The following is a 22,118-nucleotide window of genomic DNA, read 5'->3' on the forward strand; positions in this document are numbered from 1 at the left end:
GTTGGTCAATTATAAATGACTTCAGGCATTCTCACAAGAAAGTTTCAGAACCAGAAGTAAGACCAAATAGTTTAAATGATTATTACTGTAATATTCCTCATTTATTGCTCAAGGATGTGAATACTAATATTGATCCTTTGCATTATATTCAACAAGTGTCAGTTCAAAATTCTTTTTTCTTTTATCCTGTTAGCCTTACTGATGTTAGAGATGCGATTAAAAGCTTAAAAAACCATAAATCAGCTGGAGCTGATGGAATATCATCAAAATTACTACTCCTTTTGCCTGACTCAGCATTGAATGCCTTAGCTTCTGCCATAAACAATTCCTTTCATAATGGCATCTTTCCAGCATGTTTGAAGGAGGCAGTGGTTATCCCTCTTTATAAGGGTGGAGATGTGAGTGAGCCTTGTAATTTTCGTCCAATTTCTATATTATCTACCCTCTCCAAGATAGTTGAAAAACTTGCAAAAATCAGAATTTTATCTTTTTTGCAACATAATTGCATTTTATCTGCAAATCAGTTTGGATTTCAAACGGGAAAAGGGACTCATGACGCTGTTTTCGGCTTTTTGGAGAGTGTCTATGTGTCCTTAAATTCTGGAGAGTCCGCGGCGGCAATGTTTTGCGATTTATCCAAGGCATTTGATTGTGTAGATCATGGAATACTGCTGTCTAAGCTCAATAATTATGGCTTTAGAGGTGTGGCATTGCAATGGCTGGAATCCTATCTGTCTAATCGTACCCAAAGAGTTACAGTATCTGGATGTTTATCCGATTCCAGATCCCTTAAAACTGGAGTACCTCAGGGTTCAGTGTTAGGACCACTATTATTTTTGCTCTATGTAAATGATTTGGGTTCATTAAAACTGCAGGGCAAAGTGGTTCAGTTTGCTGATGATACCACCATTTTATGGAATCATAGAGATTCTGATAATGTTAGAGCCCAGGTTTTTAAGGATCTTAAGATTTTATCGGAGTGGTGTGCTGCAAACAGGCTTGTATTTAATGTGGGCAAAACCTTTATTATGGGATTTAAGTGTGACGTTCAGGGCCTTATGTTTAGTGAAAACTCCCCCTTGCAAAACAAAGAAAGCTGTAAGTTCCTTGGTATTACCATTGATGGTCGCCTTCGCTTCGAAGATCATATCCTAAATCTTGCATCAAAATTATCCTCTGGATGCTTTGCAGTAAGAATGGCGGGGCATGAGCTGGGAGGGGTAGTTGCACGTTCAGTGTACTTTTCTCTTATTGAGTCCCACCTTCGTTATGGCTTGCCTTTTTGGGGTTTAAGCAACAAGGGATTATTAAACATAATTTTTGTGATTCAAAAAAAGGCAGTTAGATACCTATGTTCCGCTGGGTTAAGAGATTCTTGTAAACCTCTCTTTATATCTCAAAAAATCCTAACTCTTCTTTCTCTTTTTATCTTAGAAACAGCTACTCTTATTCATAAATGTCCTAAACCTCCCTCTAACACTGGTCATATGACTCGCCAGGTTAACGATTTTCCCTTACCAATCCCTACATCCTCCCTCACCAAGAACTCACTTATATACCTTAGCAAAAAAATTTACAACCATGTTCCTCTATGTATCAGACAAATTTTAGAAGTTAAGAGATTCAAAAAGGAATTAAAATCACTTTGATTATCCAGGGCATATTATAGCCTTGACGATTTTTTCAATGCTTTTAACCTGTGCTCTGACATCATTTTAGTGTTTTAGTTTTGTTTCCTGTTAAATAATTTAATTTACTTCTTCTAAATTCTGTTTTATTGACAGCTTTACTTATTTTTTAATGAAATTTATCAAAAAGATGCTTTTTTTTTTCTCAATCTGTTTTGTTATGATTAATTTTGGTAATGTGTGTAAATGTAATGGTAAAGTGTTTTAGATGTTATGTTTGTTTGAAATTTGAAATTTAAAGTAAATTTGGAATTTTTTAGTTTTTAGGATGCTTGTACACAAGATTTTGTTGTCTTACGTAATATAGCACATTTTCTTTCTTTCTTTCTTTCTTTCTTTCATTTGTAGCTGATGAAAGAATTTTTGTAAAATATTTAATCATGTTCCTTTTTCGATTAGGACTGTTACAGACCTTAACAACTTTAGGAGAGAACTAAAGAAATTAATATTACCAAAAGCTTACTACAGCATTGAAGAGTATTTTAGCGACTCATTTTAAATATTAAAAATTAATTATATATCTGTTGATCGGATTTATTTATTTTTTTAAATTATTCTTGTTTTATATTGGTTCTCGCCTTTTCTTTTCTTCTTTTTTGGTTTTTTCTTTGATTATATAAAATATGCTTCTATGTACAATCAAAATCGATTCTGTATTCTGTTTTTGTCCTGTATCCTGTATAACCAAATAAATACTAGTATTATAAATTCTAGGATTAAGAAGCTTTTAGCACAAGTTTGTAAACTTAGCAAATAAAGTATACTTTGACTTTGACCTATGTAATGGAATGTAAGGTCTGCTAAGGTTTACTTGTATATTTAAATAAGAGGGATTTTTTATGAGCTTGTTGGTGATATAAATGTCCTCAAGAAAATCTAGTCGGTTGTAGTTTTTAGAGGTAACTTGTTGGAGAATTTTAGAATTGGACTTTGGACTGAAATTATGGTTATTAAATTGTATATGTTCACCAAATTCAAAGTGCTCGGCTATGCATGTTTTTAAGGGTCTACAAGTTTGTCACACATATGAACAATCACAAGAATCAGACTGCAATCTGTAAATATTCTTTGATAATGTGTCAAGTTTATCCTTGGTATTGATCAAAATCGAACCCAAGTTGTTTTTAGTTTTATAAGAAATTTATAATTCTGATTGATGTTTAGTGAAGCTATTGTTGATTTTCTTATTTAGATGAGAATTAATGAACAGTAGAGATATGAATTTACTATCTTTTTTACCATCAGGAAAGATCTGTTTTTTAATTTTAGCTAATTTGATTTTTCTGATTAAAATATTAATTAGTTTGGGGTCATAGTTTTTATTATAAGCAATTTGTTTAAGATTTATTTCATTTTTAAAAATTAGAAGGAGATAGAGGAATGCTTAAAAGACAGTGAATGTAACAATTAAAAGCAGCCATTTTGTGTTGGTGAGGGTGGTTGGAAACATTTTAAATTATGTGATCTGTTTGAGTGGGTTTCCAGTATATTGAAAATTCTAAACTATTTGATTGTTTATGTATTGTTAAGTCTTAAAAATTCAAATTAATATTTGTTTCTATTTCTAGTGTGAAAGAAGTCTTAGGATGTATTTGGTTTAGCTTGTTTAAGAGTAACTGAGCTCCTACTGTGTCACAATTCAAGAAACCGAGACAATTGTCGACATATATGTACTCTGTACCAATTGAAAATTTCTTTATTGTTATCAGTCATTATAAAATTTGATTCCAAGTGATCCATAAAGACCTTTGCCAAAAATGCAGATAAGCAACTGCCCATAGCCAGGCCAACTGGCGGTTGGTAAAATTTATTATTGAAAAGGAAAAAATCTTGAGAAAGGCAGTGGTTAAGTAATGTTATTAGGGAAATAAGATTATTGTTATTTATTTTGTCCTTCAAGATATTTTTAATGATATTCACACTCAGATTTAGGCACTGTAGTGAAAAGATTAGTTACATCAAAAGAAACCAATAGATAATTATTAGGAAATGTAAGTCTATTAGTTTATTTACAAGAATAGTAGAATTTTTAACACCAAATTTAGGGCAGAAGGCTGTTAAATTATTTAACAATTTAAGGATAAAATTGGATAAAAAGGAAATTGGAGTGTCGGTGAAACTAACTACTGGTCTTTTTGGAATGCCGATTTTATGTAACTTGGGTAAGCCGTAAAGACGTGGGGTTCTAGGGTTGCTGGATAAGAGGGTATACGGAGAATTATGTTCTTCTAAAAAACAGTCAAATTGTTTTATAAGAATGGAGGTCTTTCTGACAAAGTAGTTAAAAGGACTGGACTTTAGTGGTTTAAAGTTGTTTTCAGTTAAAAAAGTTTTAACTTTGGATATATAAAATGCTCTTTCCATGATCACTAAGCAATTTCCCTTATCTGATTTTTTCATCCATTTGTGTTGTGTTGGGAGTATGATTCGAAACTATTTTAATATAATATAATGTAGATTTTCATTTAAAATTCAGCTGTCACAATATAAATGTTCAATGAAAAAATCTAGTCTTTATAGGTAATAATATCCTAAATATGATCCTCAATAAGTAATTGTGCATTATAGTTGGTGCAGGAACAGCATTATCATGTAATACACTGTAATGAAAATAACTTGTTTATTGCTTAGAAATTTTCTCAGCTCATCTAAGCCTTTTACTGAGAACCACAGCTTGAGCATGCCACCTAAGATTCTTGTCAGTTTGTATTTCAAAGTTGGTGTCTTTATCCTACCCCCTTTATATCAAATATGCTACCATTATAATTTGTAATACTCAATTGATTTAAATTTGGTCTATTTGAATTATTTACTGAAAATTCAGTAAAATTGGTTTTATGTAATAAATCATGTAAAACAATGTTTTAATGTTTTAACTTATGATGTTACTGTGTTTTGTATAGAAAAATGCCTTGAATGTTGTGCTGTACATCTTACTGATTTTAATTTATAAGTTTTAACTTCATATAGCTCACCATCAGACAGTTTTCAGTTATTTTTGGAATTGTTGGTAACACTATTAAATTATATTAACATCTTTTTCAAAAAAAATGTGATTAAATATTAACAGTAATAAGACCATACAAAGATTAAATTTTGCAGTGCCTAGACATAAGACAACCATGTATGAAATGAGGCTCTATTATATGTGTGTCAAAATATACAATACATTACCCGATAAAATTGAGAAGATACAGGGGTACAGGCAGTTCAAGCCAATATCAAAGAGGTTTTTTGTTCAGCACCCTTTTTATTCAGTGGGTGAATACATAACTCATTCAGATAAGCTTAATCTGTTTGGTTTTAACTGTCTGTTGCAAGCAGGTTTTTTTTTTTATATATACCTAGTTTGATAAGTCTGTGTCTGTTGGTGTAGTTATTGTTAAGTGGTGTGTCTTTTACTTTTTATTTTACTTAGCTCTAACTATTTTAATTTTAAACTTATTAATTTAATCCTAATTTTAGTACTATTCTTAAATCAACGACTTTATAATAATAATAATAATAATAATAATAGTTTATTAACGGTGATGAGATACGACCATTTCTATGTTAAAATATTTAACCATTGACAATATGACAATATAAAAAAAAAATTGGAACAATCACAGATTTGATGGCATATATTCACATTCATCATTTGTCATTCACATTTGTAAGAAATACTTAAAATAAAAACATAAATAATGCAGGCTAAGTTCTAATAATAAAATTTAAAAACATTACAAAGGTTGACTATTTAAAAATATATTGACTTGAAAAATATTTTTTTTTGAAAAAGAGAAAACTTAGGAACGCATGTGGAGGATGGAACTATATTCGGTCTGTTCCGTTCTGGAACGGTATCACATTGATACCGTTCCAGAAAATGTAACCATTAAATAATATCTACCGAAGACAACAAAATCTGAGTGGAAGAGATATACAATTGATAAGAATTTTAGAGATTAATTAAAGAGATGTATGTTAAGAATTTCTGACCATGTGGAGTTTGGTGTTTAACCTAACAGATGCTATACGGGACTTGCATCATAAGAAGCATGAAAACTATTCTCAGTGTGGGTCTCACCATTCTGATGCAGAATACTTGTCACCAAATACAAATACTTACAGTAATTCTGCACTAAAGCTACTCAACTACAATGTGCAAAGCTTAAACAATAAAGTTCCGGAGCTCGAAGTTCTGGTGGCTACACTATCACCTGACATTCTTACAATTACTGAACATTGGCAAAAAAACCAGGACATAACACTTGTAAAGATACATGGGTATAACCTCTCAAGTTACTATGGTCGCTCTTGTTCAAAAGGTGGTGGCACTGCTATATTTTATAAAGATGATCTCAGTGATCATGTTTAAGTAGAGGAAGTAAACAGGCTACAGACTGGCACAGAAAAAGACTTTGAATTTTGGATTTCTAAAATTGTTAATAATAACAATAGTTCCATAATAGTTGTTTGTGTTTACAGATCACCTAGTGGTAACAGCCAATTTTTTCTCCACATCTTGCTAACCTACTTGATGAGGTGTATAATTTTATAAACAAAATTTCTTTTATTATTTTAGGAGACTTTAATTTTAACTTTAGTAATCCTGATGACCATGGCGTGACGGCCTTGCTTGGACTAATGCAGACCTTTGGTCTAATACCTCACATTAACTCCAACACTAGAATCACTGCTTATTGTGCCTCTCAGTTGGACAACATCTTTACAATTATGAATCCAAGTGTTGTCATATCTTCTGAAGTCCTTGTTTCAAATCTGTCTGATCATTATCCTCAAATTTTTGTTTTTAAGAGACAGATGGAGGTTACCGAATGTGGTATGGTTGTGAAGCGACAAAAATTCTCGACACACAACAGGAATCGATTTTACAATATGCTGATGTCTGAGGCATGGGAGGAAGTCTATTCTGCTGAAGGAGTTGAAGGAAAATTTAATACTTTCTTTCATATTCTCTTCTATTATTTTGATTTGGCTTGTCCAATGTGTACAACTAGGTTGAAAAATAAGAAGCCAACCTGGATTACACCAGAGATAAAAAGATATTCTAACTACATAAAAGATCTCTATGTTTGGTACAAATATACTAATTCTAAGAAACACTACGTTACATACAAACGTGAAAGGAAACAATATGAATGTTACATCTCCTCTTATAAAAAACAACAATATTGTTTTAAGAGAAGATGGTCAGTCCATTGAAAACCCAGCTTTAATCACTGAATTATTTGCTCAACATTTTACTCTTGACCATCAACAAAGCCGTAACTTCAATATACATGACTTGCATAATTTATTTATTTATTTATTTACTTACATCACTCAATAGAGAAACTCCAATAATAGAGTGGAAACGATGTATATAAACATGAAATCATCTTATCAACATAAAATTAATATTACAGATATGATAAATTATTAATAAATATATAAAAAGAAGAAAACAAGATTATCTAAACTAAGCGAATTTAATTACGGCTACAGTTAAATATATCGCATTGATTCTGTATATAGTTGTATGTATTGCAAGCTCTACGTATAGGCGAAAATTTTGTAATGTTGGTTTGAGGTATTGAAAGGTAAAAAGTTTGAGAACTGCGAGCTGATAGCCGAGGAGTGTGTAAATTTAGAAGTTGCAAGATCTCTGGCGAGTCAATTACGCTATTAATTAATTTATGTAAGAACTGTAAATCTGCCGAATCCCTTCTTTCCTGTAAAGATTTTACCTGAAATCTTTCAAGCAAACGATCATGTGAGAAGCCGATTTCCGGGCACACTCTTTCGCATTTAAACCAAAGGAATTTAAGAAATGTTAGCTGTATATTTTCAAGCTCTTGATATGGTTTTGATAATGTGGCGACCAGACTTGGGAAGAATATTCCAAATTTGAACGAACATAGGTAAAGTACAGGAGTTTAATGCTAGAGATATTCTCAAAGAATGGAGAGTTCCTGATAACAAAACCCAGCATTTTATAACTTCTTTTTATGATATCTTCGATATGAAAACTAAATGAAAGTGAGCTATCAAAAATGACTTTCAAGTCTTTGAAGTGGGTTGATCTTGGTAGTATCATTTTATCAATTTTGTATTGGTAAGTAACACAGTTCTAACCATAATTCTCAATCCTGTTAATTCTCAGGATATCTTTAAGATATTGATGAACCTTCCAAATAAATTTTCCTCTGGCTTGGATTAAATTCCGGTATTCGTTTTAAGGTTTGTTGGGATTCTCTTAGCCAGACCCATTTCCAATGTGATTAATGAGAGTCTTGCTACCCAAATTTTCCCTTCTGCTCTTAAGCGGGCAAAAGTAGTGCCTGTTTTTAATAAGGGAGAAAAAACGAATATTGCTAACTATCAGCCCGTATCCATATTACCATCCTTATCGAAGGTAATTGAAAGGGTTATCTATCAAATAGTTATGAATTATTTAAATCACCATCAAATAATAAATATACACCAATACGGATTCGTTCCCAAAAGATCGACGGAAATGTTAAAAAAAACCTTAGTGCAATACAATATATCATGGAGAATCTTGGAAGAAAGGCCACTGTGACTGGACTGTATTTCGATTTGTCTAAGGCGTTTGACACAATTAACCATTCTTTACTGCTGGACATTCTGGAACGGTATAACATCAGGGGTGCAGCATCTAAATTACTCAGTTCATATCTAGATCAAAGAGAACAAATACTTTGTATGACACATTCCGGCTCACCAACGTTTTCCCGCCCCCAAATTATAGGAAGAGGTGTGCCTCAGGGCTCAATCTTGGGACCTGTGCTCTTCCTATTATATGTCAATGGTCAGGCAAACCAGCTGTTCCCTTCTGATATGATTTGTCAATTCGCCGACGACACATTACTTATAGTTGCCAGGAGGACAGTGATCTTTCACGGGGCTGCTCAACCGCAATGGAGCGCATGAGGACCTGGTGTCTGGACAGTAAGTTGTCTTTGAACTCTAGTAAAACGGCGTTGATTAATTTTTCGAAGGCCACTGTTGTCTCAGAATCTCTACTTGTGTGGTCTGGTGGGCAGTCAATCCCTTTAGCCAATAGTATTAAATTCTTAGGAACACATTGACCCCAATTTAAATTGGGAGAAACATATTATAAACTATGCTGAGGATGTGACTATGATTACATGACATAGAAGCGATCTCCGCATTCCATTGCATAATTATTTAGCTTACTAGGCAAGGGGTTTTCATTATATGGCCATCAGGGCTTATAGAATGCTACCTGCTGATATTAGAAGCATTGACTCTACAGTCCAATTTAAAAAAGTTGTTTACCACTGGTTGCAGATTAAATGTTTTTCAATTTTATTCTTAGATAATAATTGTAACTTATGTTAGATATTTAGAATATTTATTTTAAATTTTGTTTATATAATATGGCTATTGCCTCTATGAATTCTAGATAAGAAAAATTAATGTATCCTATGAAATTCTCCTTTGTATGACGTTGCTTTGTCGTCCTGTAGACGATTTTGCTGGCAAATAAAGGATATTATTATTAAGAGGAATTAATTTCTTATTATTAACTTTTAAACTTGAACTGATAAAAATTCTATTAAGCAAGGCTTATTTACACTTTAAACGATTTTTTTTTAATATATATACAGTGCATCCCAAAAGTTATGTTTAAATTCATTTAAAATTTAGGGGTGTGTTCGAAAAAAAAACGCTCGGACCCGTCGATTTTTATTTCAAGTTGCGCATTTTTGTACGTGAAGTTTGTATATACAGGGTTGCTCAAAAATAAATTACGACCATCAACTTAATTTTTTCAAATGAAAGCACCTTTTTTTTTAATTTCATTTTTGAATTTCGCGTGGAATTCTACGTATGTTTCATGCATCATGTCCTATACCTACAGTCAACAGTTATCGCAAAAAAGACGACCAAATATTATTATTGAAGTTCACCTTACGAATCACCTTATCTCTGAGAATTTTTATACAGAGCAAAATTTCATTCATTCGTGTTTTTTTATTGTTGGCTGGTGACCGTGTATTTTCATAGTCATTCATAGTCATAGTCATTTCATTGTCAAGTGTAAAGTGTACGAGCAAAGTTGCGGTTTTCACAATGGTAAAGTTAACGGAACGAGAAAAAATAGAAATTCTGTGCATGGTTGGGTTTGGTGATAGAACACATACTCAGAGAGAAGCTGCTCAATTATTTAATGAAATCCATCCTGATCGTCCTCCGATATGTTAAAAGGTGGTGAGTAGAATAGAAGCTATATTTAGAGAAGTCGGTCATGTTAGAGATCTGCCGAAATCTGGTCGTCCTGCTCGAGATGAAAATGAACAACTTGACGTTTTTCTTTCTTTGGAAGAAAATCCATGCACTCCTCTGTGGCAGATTGGGGCAAATTTACACGGCGAAGTCTATAGTTCACTGAATAGTTAAAAAGCACAAATATCACCCCTACAAAGTTATTCCTGTGCAAGAGTTATTTGATGACGATTTCGATAGGCGAAATGAGTTTTGTGAACGCTTACAAAACATGTGCAATCTAAATAATAATTTAGTAACAAATATTATTTTTTCCAATGAAGCCACGTTCTGTTTGAATGGTATTGTGAACAGACAAAATTGTCGATATTGGGCAACAGAAAATCTGCATTGGATGCTGGAGGTAAACACCCAGTACCCTCAAAAACTAAATGTGTGGTGTGGAATAGTACGCGGCAGAGTAATAGATCCCTTTTTCTTTGAATAGACTTTAACGGGACAAGTGTATCTCGATTTTCTCCAATTTGAATTAGTTCCAGCATTACTAGCTTTATTTCCAAATACATTGGACCCAGACTATCCTGACGAAGAACTAATTCTCCAGCAAGATGGCGCTCCTCCGCACTATGCTGCCACTGTGCGTACATTTTTGGATGAAACCTTTCCCAATCGGTGGATAGGAAGGAAAGGACCCATCGAATGGCCTGCTAGGTCGCCTGACGTAACACCAATGGACTTTTTTTTGTGGGGATACCTCAAGTCGAAGGTATTTGTTAATAGGCCAAATAATCTAGACGACTTGAAAGAGAGAATTCGCAAGAGAAGTGCGCACCATAACTCCGGAAATGATTGAAAATGTGCAACGAGACTTTATTGATCGCCTTGAGCTTTGAACATTTAACTTAATTTTTGTTCATTTTTTATTTGTTACATGAATCGTCTTTTTTTCGATAACTGTTGACTTTAGTACATGATGCATGAAAAATACGTAGAATTCCACGCGAAATTCAAAGATGAAATAAAAAAAAGGTGCTTTCATTTGAAAAAATGAAGTTGATGGTCGTAATTTATTTTTGAGCAGCTCTGTATATACAAACTTCACGTACAAAAATGCGCAACTTGAAATAAAAATCGACAAGTCCGAGCGTTTTTTTTGTTTTTTTTTTCGAACACACCCCTGAATTTTAAATGAATTTAGACATAACTTTTGGGATGCACTGTATATAAATAGCATATAAACATATACATTGCATAAAATGATGGATACTGATAACTGTTAATGTTATCCATTCTGGGTGTGTTAGCTTCATTGATGCATTTAAAACTCATAACATCTGATTAGCTTGAGAATTTTATGTAGGAATATTATGTAAACAAAATTTTTACTGTATCTCTCGGCAAACTGACATAATGAACATTTGTAGGTTAGAATTTATTTTTGGGCTTCTCTGTAATTTAAGTTATTACTGATCTAGCATTTTTAAAATCCAATCCAATCTAGCTTTGTCAATTGAAAGTGGAATTGTGTATTGTCTGATAATAGCATTTTTGAGTTGAATCTCTTTGTTTAAGAGAGTATATTAAAGCAATCATCATCCAGGGCTTTAATTTACATTATGTTGTTTTAAATGTAACAAGTTTTACAATTATTACTTACATATATTTTTGACCACTAAAATAAATTTACTATATGCTTTTCTTGGGCATGTTTGTCATAGTGCAATAGCAGCCATGAATGTAACGTTGAATGGGGAGATTTAATTCTCTCTTATGTCTGCTCTGTTTTAAGAAATGTTATATCAGATAATTTTTGATAAATCCTTCTATTTCATGCCTGATTGTATGAAAACGCGCAACCCTTTTTTAACAATTGATTGAGGCCAAAATGGAATTATTAAAGATCTATTCTTTAGTAGACTTATATTGATAAGATATATCTGAACAGCAGAATTATTTAAATACTATTATAGATTTTTTCGTATCAAATATTGAATATTATTTTATTTTTAAAAACAGTTGAATATAGTTGCTTTAAAACCTCATTGTTAGGTTCTGAGTTGAATCTCAGCATCTGCATGCTCCTACACAAAATTTTTTCTTTCTTAGTCCATGAAAAAAATTAGCAATATTAATAAGGAGAGTGTGGTAAGATAGTTTAATAATTGATTGTTTTAAGGAATAAGGTTCATTTTCATATTCATCTTTTATACTTATTATGCTTCAGAAAACAATGATGCGTTCAGTCAGCTCTCAATTTAACAGAAAGTTAAACATACTTGTAAAAACTCATATTACTTACAATTCTCAATTCTACAAAGCAATCAAGCATATATGATAATCTGTAAAAGTTAATATTTAAAAACCAAATTTATAAATGAATTGAATATTTACATTAAAATTCTGATTTGAAGGAGATTAAATTTGATTAGCCTTGTGAGAAGATTTACGATTAACCAGTTCAATTGAGCAAAATGTTGAGGTCAGCTTTATTAAATTCTGTTGCAATCAATATTGATCTGCAGCTTTTTTTTCATGCCTCTGATGCATACATACTCTCATATCTGATACATGTGATCTCATACATGTATATAAATCTAGATTAGTGATACTTGACTCAAAAAAAAATCAATCTGTCAATTTTTGACAGGATTTTTAAGAGATCTTTATTGATAATAAAATTTTGGAGGGAACTGGAAGGCTTCAGTTCTTAATAGGTGGTTTAAAAGATCTGTAATATTGGTTCAATTAGAATTTGTTTTGAAAATCTTGTGAATTTAGGCTATAATCTTGCCATTCCTTGTGTGAAATCTCATTTAGAATTACAGCTTACTTTTAAAAACAAATATCTTCATTTTATTGTACTTCACATGTTCCTTTTTTTAGATGCACATTCAAGATTTTCAGGAAAAGTTCCCTTGATTCTCCAATGCAGTCACACAGTATGCCAAGAATGCATATTTCAAGGATTAAAAAATAATAAAGTTAACTGCCCAGTTTGTTCCAAGGACTCAGTTATTACAGAGGTAAGAACTGTAAAATTTACTTCTATTTAGCTCCATACATTTTTCAGTTATACAATATAATATTAGTTTTATATTTTGCGACCAGTTTGGAGCGTCATCAAAAGTTTAAAAAATTATTTTAAGCAAATAATAATCTGAAATGTATTAAAGAGATAACACAAACTCTTCATACTTACGACCATCAATGTACTTGTAATATTATATAAAAAAAATGCTTGGAATCGTACCATGGTTTCTTAAATTTGTTTTAAAGTTAATTCTCAGTATAACAGGAAACTATTTCAACTGATTGAAAAATATGTCCTGAGTTGCTGAATAATTTCATTACAAATAACATGTGATTAAGGCATTTTAATAGTAATACCAATAATTTATTATTAACTAAGTTTTTATTTTCTCTTTTTCAAGGAACAAACTCCAGTTTCTATTGCAGACATGCAGACTATATTTTTGCCAAACTTCTACATTCTCGGCGTGGTATCATATTACAAATTTTCTTCAGGGACTCTTAAAAATTTGGATAATCTCTCTTTCATTACAACACCTACCAAACCAAAAGCAGCTGTGTTACCTAATTTGGCTGGTAAGTTTAATATTGTTACATTAATTGCACTATTCTGATATAATTATCAATAAGTATAAGTTATTTTATAAACATTTAACAGTAATTTTAAATTTGCATAAAATCTTCTTTAATTTTCATGTTGAAAATTATAATTATAAAAAAATATATTTTATGGTGGTGTTTTCCTCAGTGATAATTATTGAATTGGTAAGTTAATAACTAAAAAACTTAAAATACCACTGGTATTTTACTGGTCACTCATATTACAATCAAATGATGTGGAAATTGCCTGTCACATGTTTATCACCTAGTTTAACGTACACATGAATTTATGTAGAATTGAGAGGCTGAATCCCAGGAAAGTCCCATCAAATAAAAGAATGGATTCCAACAGAATGAATCAATGCAAAACGAAAAAGAGATAAAATGAAAAGAAATGTAAAAGAAAACAACAATCAAGAATTGCAACTAGAAATACAAATAATACAGAAAGTAATGAAAAATTTCATTATGAAATGTAAATTTGACTATTATAAAACTCAAGTTTCAATTAATAGCAATATTTAAAAAAATTCACATAATAAATGATGCTACTAACAAAAGGGAAAAAGGCTCGCCTACTGCTAATATTAATAACAGTAACAATGACACTTTTGAAACAAATAAATATATGGCTAATTTTTGCAGTGATTATTTTATAAATATATGTGTACAAATGAAGGATAAAATTCTTCACAAAAAAATATTAAACACATAGAAATTTTAACAAATAATTCATCATCAGGTTTAGACCATATCTCTACTAAAATACCCAAATTAACTAGTGAATTGGTTTCAAGTCCTTTAATTCATAATATAACTATAATTTTCACAAGTGGCCAAATACTTTTTGATACCATACCACATACATATCTTCTCCAAACTTTAAACCATTATGGTATTAGAGGTATGGCACTAAAGCTATGAAAAGAAAGTTATTTTTAAAAGACAGCAGGGTCTTAAAATAAATAATACCTTTAGTGATGCCTAGATGCTTAGAGTTGAACAAGATATATAATGTTGAATACTTTAGGTAATATATTTGATTTGATTTGAATAACTCATTACGATCACTCAATCAGTTGTCTATATTAATTAAATACTCTAGAATCTCAAAAAAAGCCTGCCAGAAATATAATTTAATATAGAAATATTTGGATCATTGACAAAACAGTTCAATCATATTCATAACAATAATATAAAGATGTACACTGTGTCCCACTTTGGATGAGATTGCAAGGTATCTCTGTCATTTTTTAAGATATAGCTTTGCGGTTTTCGCAACCCTGTATAAAATAGAAAAAAATTAAAACTGCTTATAATACATATTTTTATATAAGTCAACAAAAATATCGCACCGTTCATGTAAATTATTATTAATAATTCTGACGCATTATATTAATAAGGGATTTAAACAAAATATTTGTCCTAGCGGAATTTACATAAAATAACCTAAAATGCCTAGAGTTTATTTCTGGTACCCGACAATATAATCCAGCCAAAAGGATGGGATGGGACAGTCAATCTTCTTATTAACAAGATTATATCAGAATTTTATGAAAATAATTTCTCTCCTTTTTGCTAAGGGTATAATATTAAATTTATTTATAAGTATAATTGACTATCCAAACCTCTTGCCGGAAAGACACCTTTCTTTCTAAACCAGAGATACCTTATAAGCTTGCGCTGAATGCAATATCATCGATCAGGTAGTTATAAATTGTGTACAAAATTAGAGATCCATATTCTAATTTTGAGCGTAAGTAAAATAAGAAAAGTAGTTTTAGAGTATTAATATTTTCAAAATGCCGACAGTCTCGATAAATAAAACCCAACAATTTGGGAGAATCAGAAACTATTTTTGCTATATGCTTGGCGAAACTTAATTTCGCATCATAAGTAATTTCCAGATCGATTGCCTCATCCACTTTGGTTAACACAACATTATTTGCTCTATAGTTGAAATTAATCGGCAACAGTTTTCTAGAAAATGAGAGCATTTATTAACATTTAAATATAGTCTATTGACATTGCACCAATTCTCAACTTTATTAAGATTTACCTGAAGGAATTCGCAATCATCTTCAGTAACTATTTTTAATCGATTCTTCTTTATATACATGTCTTGCTAGTAGGTAGTTTCCATTACTGAAAGCTGTAAAGCTCCAAACCTTCCTCTGTTGTATCTTTGTTATCTTTTTGTATCTTGTTATCTTTTATTGATTGAATTATGATACTCATTAGATTTTTATCCGCCAGAAAGCTTTTTTTTGTGTTTGACGAAGGTTGAAAAGAAATTGCAGATTATCTTCCGCAAACAGTACTGATAAGACAGTAATTTGGCAAGACCATTTATAAATAATAAAACGAGAAGCGGGTCCAAGTCAAATCGTTGCGGAACTTCCGAGCACACTTTATATATGTTGTAGCCAGATTATAAAAGCTGTCGTTTTATAAAACGACTAGGCGTTTTATAAAACATATTTGGCAGCACTAAGCAGATAAAAAATTGTCCTTGTAGCTATAAGACAGTTAGATGAATATGTTAATACGCTTTATTTTATGAATAAACAAATGAATAAAAATTTATTATTTATTAATAAAAAACACTAAAAATACAAAAATAAATAAACATTTAATATTCTTATTATGTTATATGTATACATAAGCATACTTAAATAAAAAAAAAACAAAATAAGCGTTGATGAAAAAAAAGTTCATTTATTGGAACATGGACCACTAAAATGGCACCTAAAGGTACATTTTTCGCAAGCCTTAAAACAAAGGCATCTCTTAGTGCAGCATTGCAGTTTACTAGGTTTGCATTGACATTTCTTAAAACCTTGTCCTCCAAATTGGGAAACCTTAGAAACCGCTTCCCTTAGAGAGATATTATTAACATCTGGTGTGACGAACGGATTAAAGTTAGAATTGCCAACTGGATTTAATTCGTCTCTGGAAAACCATCGATTAAGGCGAGCATGCTCTGTACCTATCTGGTATACCCCATTTTGTATATCCAGAATATTTCCTAGTACCCCTTTTGGGTCAAGGGGACCTTATCAAATTTTGGAACTTCCACAGATATATGCTCCCCCACTTGCAAATCTTTGAATTTTATTTTAGTTATTTGGGCCAGTTGGTCAATTGTACATTTCATTCTTTGTGTTTTTATTAATTCTTCCTTTTCAGAAAGATTGCATATCGCGTCGCTTTCGTCACAGGATTTGCCCCATTTTCTTTATTAAAAACATTTTCATTTTCGGTTATACAGTTAATAATCGTTGACCCCGAAGTTAACCAATTACCCAAAAAACTTTAAAATTCTTCAACCTGATTTATTTCATGCTTTGTCTGTAAAATAATATTACCATTCATATAATTATTCTCTTCGACATTGTCCTGATCCATTACTACCACTTCGGAAATACTTTGATGCCCATTACAAGGACCTTCTTCTCTCACAACAATATCCTGCAAGACAAATGTCATCAATGTTAAAGATCTCTGAATCTGGTTCTGTCTCATTTGGAATATTTTTTACGATAATGTCGCTTTCCTCGAAGCTGTTTTCTGAATTTTCCTTCATCATATCTTCTAAATCCTCTTCTGTCGAAATGCTTTTAACTGTTTCATGCGGTAAGCTACTTCAATAAAGCCCAACCTGAACTTTGAGGTTAAGGTCTCATTACTTATTACTTGCAACTTACAAGGACGCGTTACGTTAAATGCAGGATGATGAATAGATGAACATTGATTAGACACAATAATAATTATTTATGAAATTTTCATAAATAATTATTAATTAAACTATACTATTATAATTATTATTAATGTGTTATTGTATCATGTTAAATACTTACCCTTATAAAACTCTTCTAACTGGGAATAAAAGTAGTTTTTATTTATTCCCGCCGCTGCTACTTTAACAGAATCCATATTTTTAGAGTACTAAACAAACAAAAAAGAGTTGTAACTAAATGAACCAAGCAAAACTGAAATTATGGATTAAATTTGAGTATCTGGCTAATACTGGCCGCCGTTTTTTAAAAGACTAAAATGCATCACTCGTCAAAATGTCATAATATCAAACGATAAAATGTCTTTTTAGCGTTTAATAATCGGGCCAAGCAGTCAGCGTAGTTTTATAAAACGCCTAGTCGTTTTATAAAATGGCTAGCCATATAGCAAAATAATGAGTTGACAATTAATATTTGACAATCTGGCCGCCGAACGACAGGTTTTGTAAACTGGCTACGACATATACAAGAGACTCAGGCGATTTTCAATGAAATCAAATTGCCAAAGGTGTTATATCTAATTTGACATTGGGAGTATATTCTATTATAAAAACTCAAATTAATAAAATCAAAATATTTCAAAAAATTTGGAGTTATTATTATTAGTAATTACATAAGATCGATATAGCTCTGTAATGTTGATTGTCGTTCTTCGCTCTTTTTTTTAATATCGGGGATATTCTTGCAGTTTTCCATTTATCGGGAAATAATGTTGATAAAACAAGATAAGACAAGATAAGATTAAATATGGGCGCAATAGGCCCCGACGAAACGCGAATACAATGCTTAACGATAAGATTTGGTAATGGTAAGATTTGGAAGACTAACTTGGTACTCCATCGGTACCGGAGGTCAACTTACTTTTTAGTTTATTAGAGGCGGTGACAATTTCATCTTCCGAAAAATTATAAGAGCAGTTTAGAGAGTTGTAAATAGTCTGGTGCGATTCAATACCAGCATTAAACTAGATGGGTCCGACTCAATATGACGTCGGCTTACTGCCAAAACCAGATAAGTAACATTTTGTGTTAATTGTGCACTTACCCTGTTCTAGCTGTACAGTTTTGAGCAAAATGAATAATTGCCAAAACAAGCCTACATCCTTTACTACCTTTTCATTGTCCAATCCTAATCTGGTATATGCAGTAAATTTATATACAAATTTTGGTTACGAAAATGCACTAAACCAAAAATAGTAATAATGTAGTTCTTATAAAAACATACTTCAAAATCTTGTTTTGGTAGTAAACTGACGATATACGCTTTGAAAAAAAGTTCTAAAAGCATTAACAATTTGCTGTGGATCTTTTATTGTACGATCCTAAAACAGCATTACTCCGGGAATACGTGAAATTCCTTTCTTATTCTGCACATAGTTTCAAAAATCGGAGGAGTCTCTATTAATTCGATTTTCGGCTGTTCGGGAAAATTCTAAAAAAGCAACCCTAATTTATTTTTTAATATTACTTCGAACTATAGTGGGTTGGGAAGTGCGGGAAGACTTTTCTTTACAAATGAAAATGCCAATCTTTTGTCAAGACTTACTACATAGCTGTGATGTTTACATGAAAAACAATAATTATTATGATAATGAAATCAACAAACAGTAAATGGCGCGACATCTAGTAAACGCAGTTAAAACTAAGGTTTAAACGTGAAAGATTAATCTATAACGATAAAGGCGACTAACCTCGAATTATTATTGAATGTCGACAGAGTACTATTGTAGCGCTGGGAGAAGAGGTTATTTAAGAAAAGGGTAAAATTAAGAAAAAAGGTGGAGGGGGAGGTATGAATGATAAGTATTTGTTAAAAAAGGTTATGATTTATTTATTGAAAATCGGAAGGTTGTGTGTACTTACTAAGTTGCTAGCAAACTTCTCCGTCCGTTCATTGACACAAACAAAAGCTGATGATTTTATGGCTTTATTAATTTCGAGGATCTCTAAACGGTCCAACCTTAAGCCTTTCTGACAAACATGAACAACTTCTGTGACTGCCTCCAGTACGAACCTATGTCTAGCCTCGATGATATGGTTTAACTTTTATTTGTAATTTTGTTAAAAAATTAAATTTTAGAGTCTAATGATGATGAGTGAACTCATCAACATGCATAACTCTTGACAAAAGATTCAAGTAATCAATTTTAAGTAAATTTTACAGTTTCTTCAAAAATTTTTATAGGCATTAAAATATATATTGATGTTTGTCAAAATATTAAAAGGACCTCTATCGGAGCATTTAGGTTTTTTTTTAGGAAAATTTTGGTCAAACAGTCCTGTTAATCAATTTATTTGGATACTATGTATTATCAAATTGAGATACATAAACAAAACTTATTTTTTTATTATTTAGGTTTATTCATGTCACTTTAGCTTTTTAGGATTTAATTTTGGCTAAGCTTTGCTCATAGCAATTAATTGGTCATAACAATAAAGCATATTTTGACATATTTTATGTGAAAAAAAAAGAATGTAATTTTCAATCTTCCACCAGTTTCCTAGTTAATAATCCAACTTTAGAACTTTAAAACCTATGACTCACATTTGTAAATTGTCTTAAATCTCTTTGCCTTTCTCTTCACATAGACATAGTGAATTCATCTAAGATTCTTTTGACTTGAAATACAGTTATTTATATGAACATTTTCGGAGAGTTCTGTGTATTGAGAGTGTGTTTTTAGAAAAATACTTTTTATATTTTAGTGGTAAACCCTTTCATTTTGACGATGTACTTAACGGATGATCCCGGTATTCAGATAAATATTGTTAGGCTGGTTTTGTTTATGTGTCAAAATTATTGTGATTCTTCTCAGGGCGTGAAGAATTTTATAAAAAGATTCCTATATTATTAATGAAAAACTTCTTAAAAATTTCGACAATAATAATGAAAAACAATTGTTGCAGATCGCTGTTGCTTCGGAGCCTGTTCAAAAGAGTCGACAATGTATTGTCCAAGTTGCGAAGGTAAATTTTTTTACAAACTAGATTTCAAATAAAAATATGTATTTTTTAAATAGGTCTTTATTGCAAAGATTGCTGTACAGTGATGCACAAAAGCACCAACAAATTGATGAGCCATGAGCCTGTCCCAAAACGGATGCAAAAACAAAAATTCTCTTTAATGTTGGAAAGTTGTGACACTCATCCAGATATGCAGGTGGAATTTTATTGTACTGAATGTGATGTATCGGGATGTTGTTATTGTGTGCTGGACGGACATGCGGCTCACGAAAGAGCTCCACTTTATCATTTAGTAAGCAGCATAACAGTTTTTTTATTTAAACTATTGTAGAATTTTACTTTTTTTTGTCTCTTGGGACATAAATTTGGTGCCAATTTGGAGTATCATAAATTTGGTGCCACGGTGCATTTTCTAGATCAATCTGAAAAATTATCAAAGTTAATTATTTTTAAAGGTCTGTAAGAAAACGTTATGTTTTAATTATTTAATTTATTTAGTTGTAAATTACAGTACAATGAAAAAAAATGATCCGATATATGTATATTTTTAATACCAAACTCAAATAAATTATCCAAATTATAGCATATTAGATCGAGGAGAGTTAACGAACCATTAGAGACTCTGGTTGGTTCAGAAATATACTATTTTAAATCAGAAGTATCAATAATCACATTTAAGTCATCAACCCTACTTGGCTCCAACTTAAGCATGTCTACGTTAAATTCTCAAAACATTAAATTTTATCACATAATGTTTAAAAATTTATTAAAGTGTGTTCAAATATTGATAAAAATGCACTATAATTTCCCTTTGGCGACCTATAAATAACTCCAATCATAATTATTTCATTCTCAATCTTTACTTTAACCTATAAATGTATGATTGCATTAACACACTTCTGGTGTATAATTGAGTAATTTACTCTGTTGTGGATATAATACCGCTAATATCCAAAATCCGCTAATATGCATAATAATACTACACATATTAGGAATTATTGATAACTACTAAAATCATCAGTTATTATGCATATTCACTGTCCAAATTAGAAATTATGCGTACATACTGAAACTATCAATATCTTATGTTAGTTATTAAGCATCATATCATGTAATGTCATTAACTAAGTAACGTGAAATTTGAAATGTATACTATTATATAACAATCAATATATAGTTTTACATCAATATATGCTATGTATAGATTTAGGAATCAAAACAAAACAAAAACATAACCGTAACATTTTAAATGACTACATAAAAATGATAGAATAATAGTATTTATTTAGCTGTTTCTGGATTACCGAGACTATCCATGGACAAACCGGAGTGTCCTGATACAGTTATAGCCAACTTACACTTTTAGTTTATTTTTCATTTATTGAATGTAGCTTCTTGCTAAATGAAGATATTATTTATTTATTTATTTATTTATTTATTAGAACAAGCAGAGCTTTGATGGTACTTACTATTGCATAATCGATTTTTTTTACAGCGGCAGGTACTATTTCGGCAAAATTTTGTGCAATTGCATCGTTGATAACCTTGAATAGTATCAGAAGCAATTTTAGCTGCTTTTCTAAGGGCAGTTGAATTAGTGGGAACATCGGTAATATGAAGGAAATTCGAATTTAAGCAAGGTACAAATTGAGAGCGCACATATAATTGCTGTAATATCCTATGCTTTGTTCCAAGTTTATACTTTCCATTATCTTCATCTACTTCCATCACAACAGCAATTACATTGCGGAAAGATCCACGAGCACGGTCGACATCCGGAA

At 31.3% G+C, this 22,118-nt stretch overlaps 1 protein-coding gene across 2 annotated transcripts in view; it reads left to right on the forward strand.

Annotated features, from left to right (window-relative positions):
* LOC126734498 (uncharacterized) overlaps positions 1-22,118 on the forward strand; it is a 159,244-nt gene that overhangs the window by 16,244 nt on the left and 120,882 nt on the right. For both annotated transcript variants that reach the window (XM_050438153.1, XM_050438155.1), the window contains exons 2-5: positions 12,831-12,970; positions 13,379-13,553; positions 20,281-20,340; positions 20,394-20,629. In XM_050438153.1, the coding sequence (XP_050294110.1) occupies positions 12,831-12,970; positions 13,379-13,553; positions 20,281-20,340; positions 20,394-20,629 (611 nt within the window). The remainder of the gene's footprint in view (positions 1-12,830; positions 12,971-13,378; positions 13,554-20,280; positions 20,341-20,393; positions 20,630-22,118) is intronic.

This window comes from Anthonomus grandis, chromosome 3, assembly GCF_022605725.1.
Source record: "Anthonomus grandis grandis chromosome 3, icAntGran1.3, whole genome shotgun sequence".
Taxonomy (NCBI): Eukaryota; Metazoa; Arthropoda; class Insecta; order Coleoptera; family Curculionidae; genus Anthonomus; species Anthonomus grandis.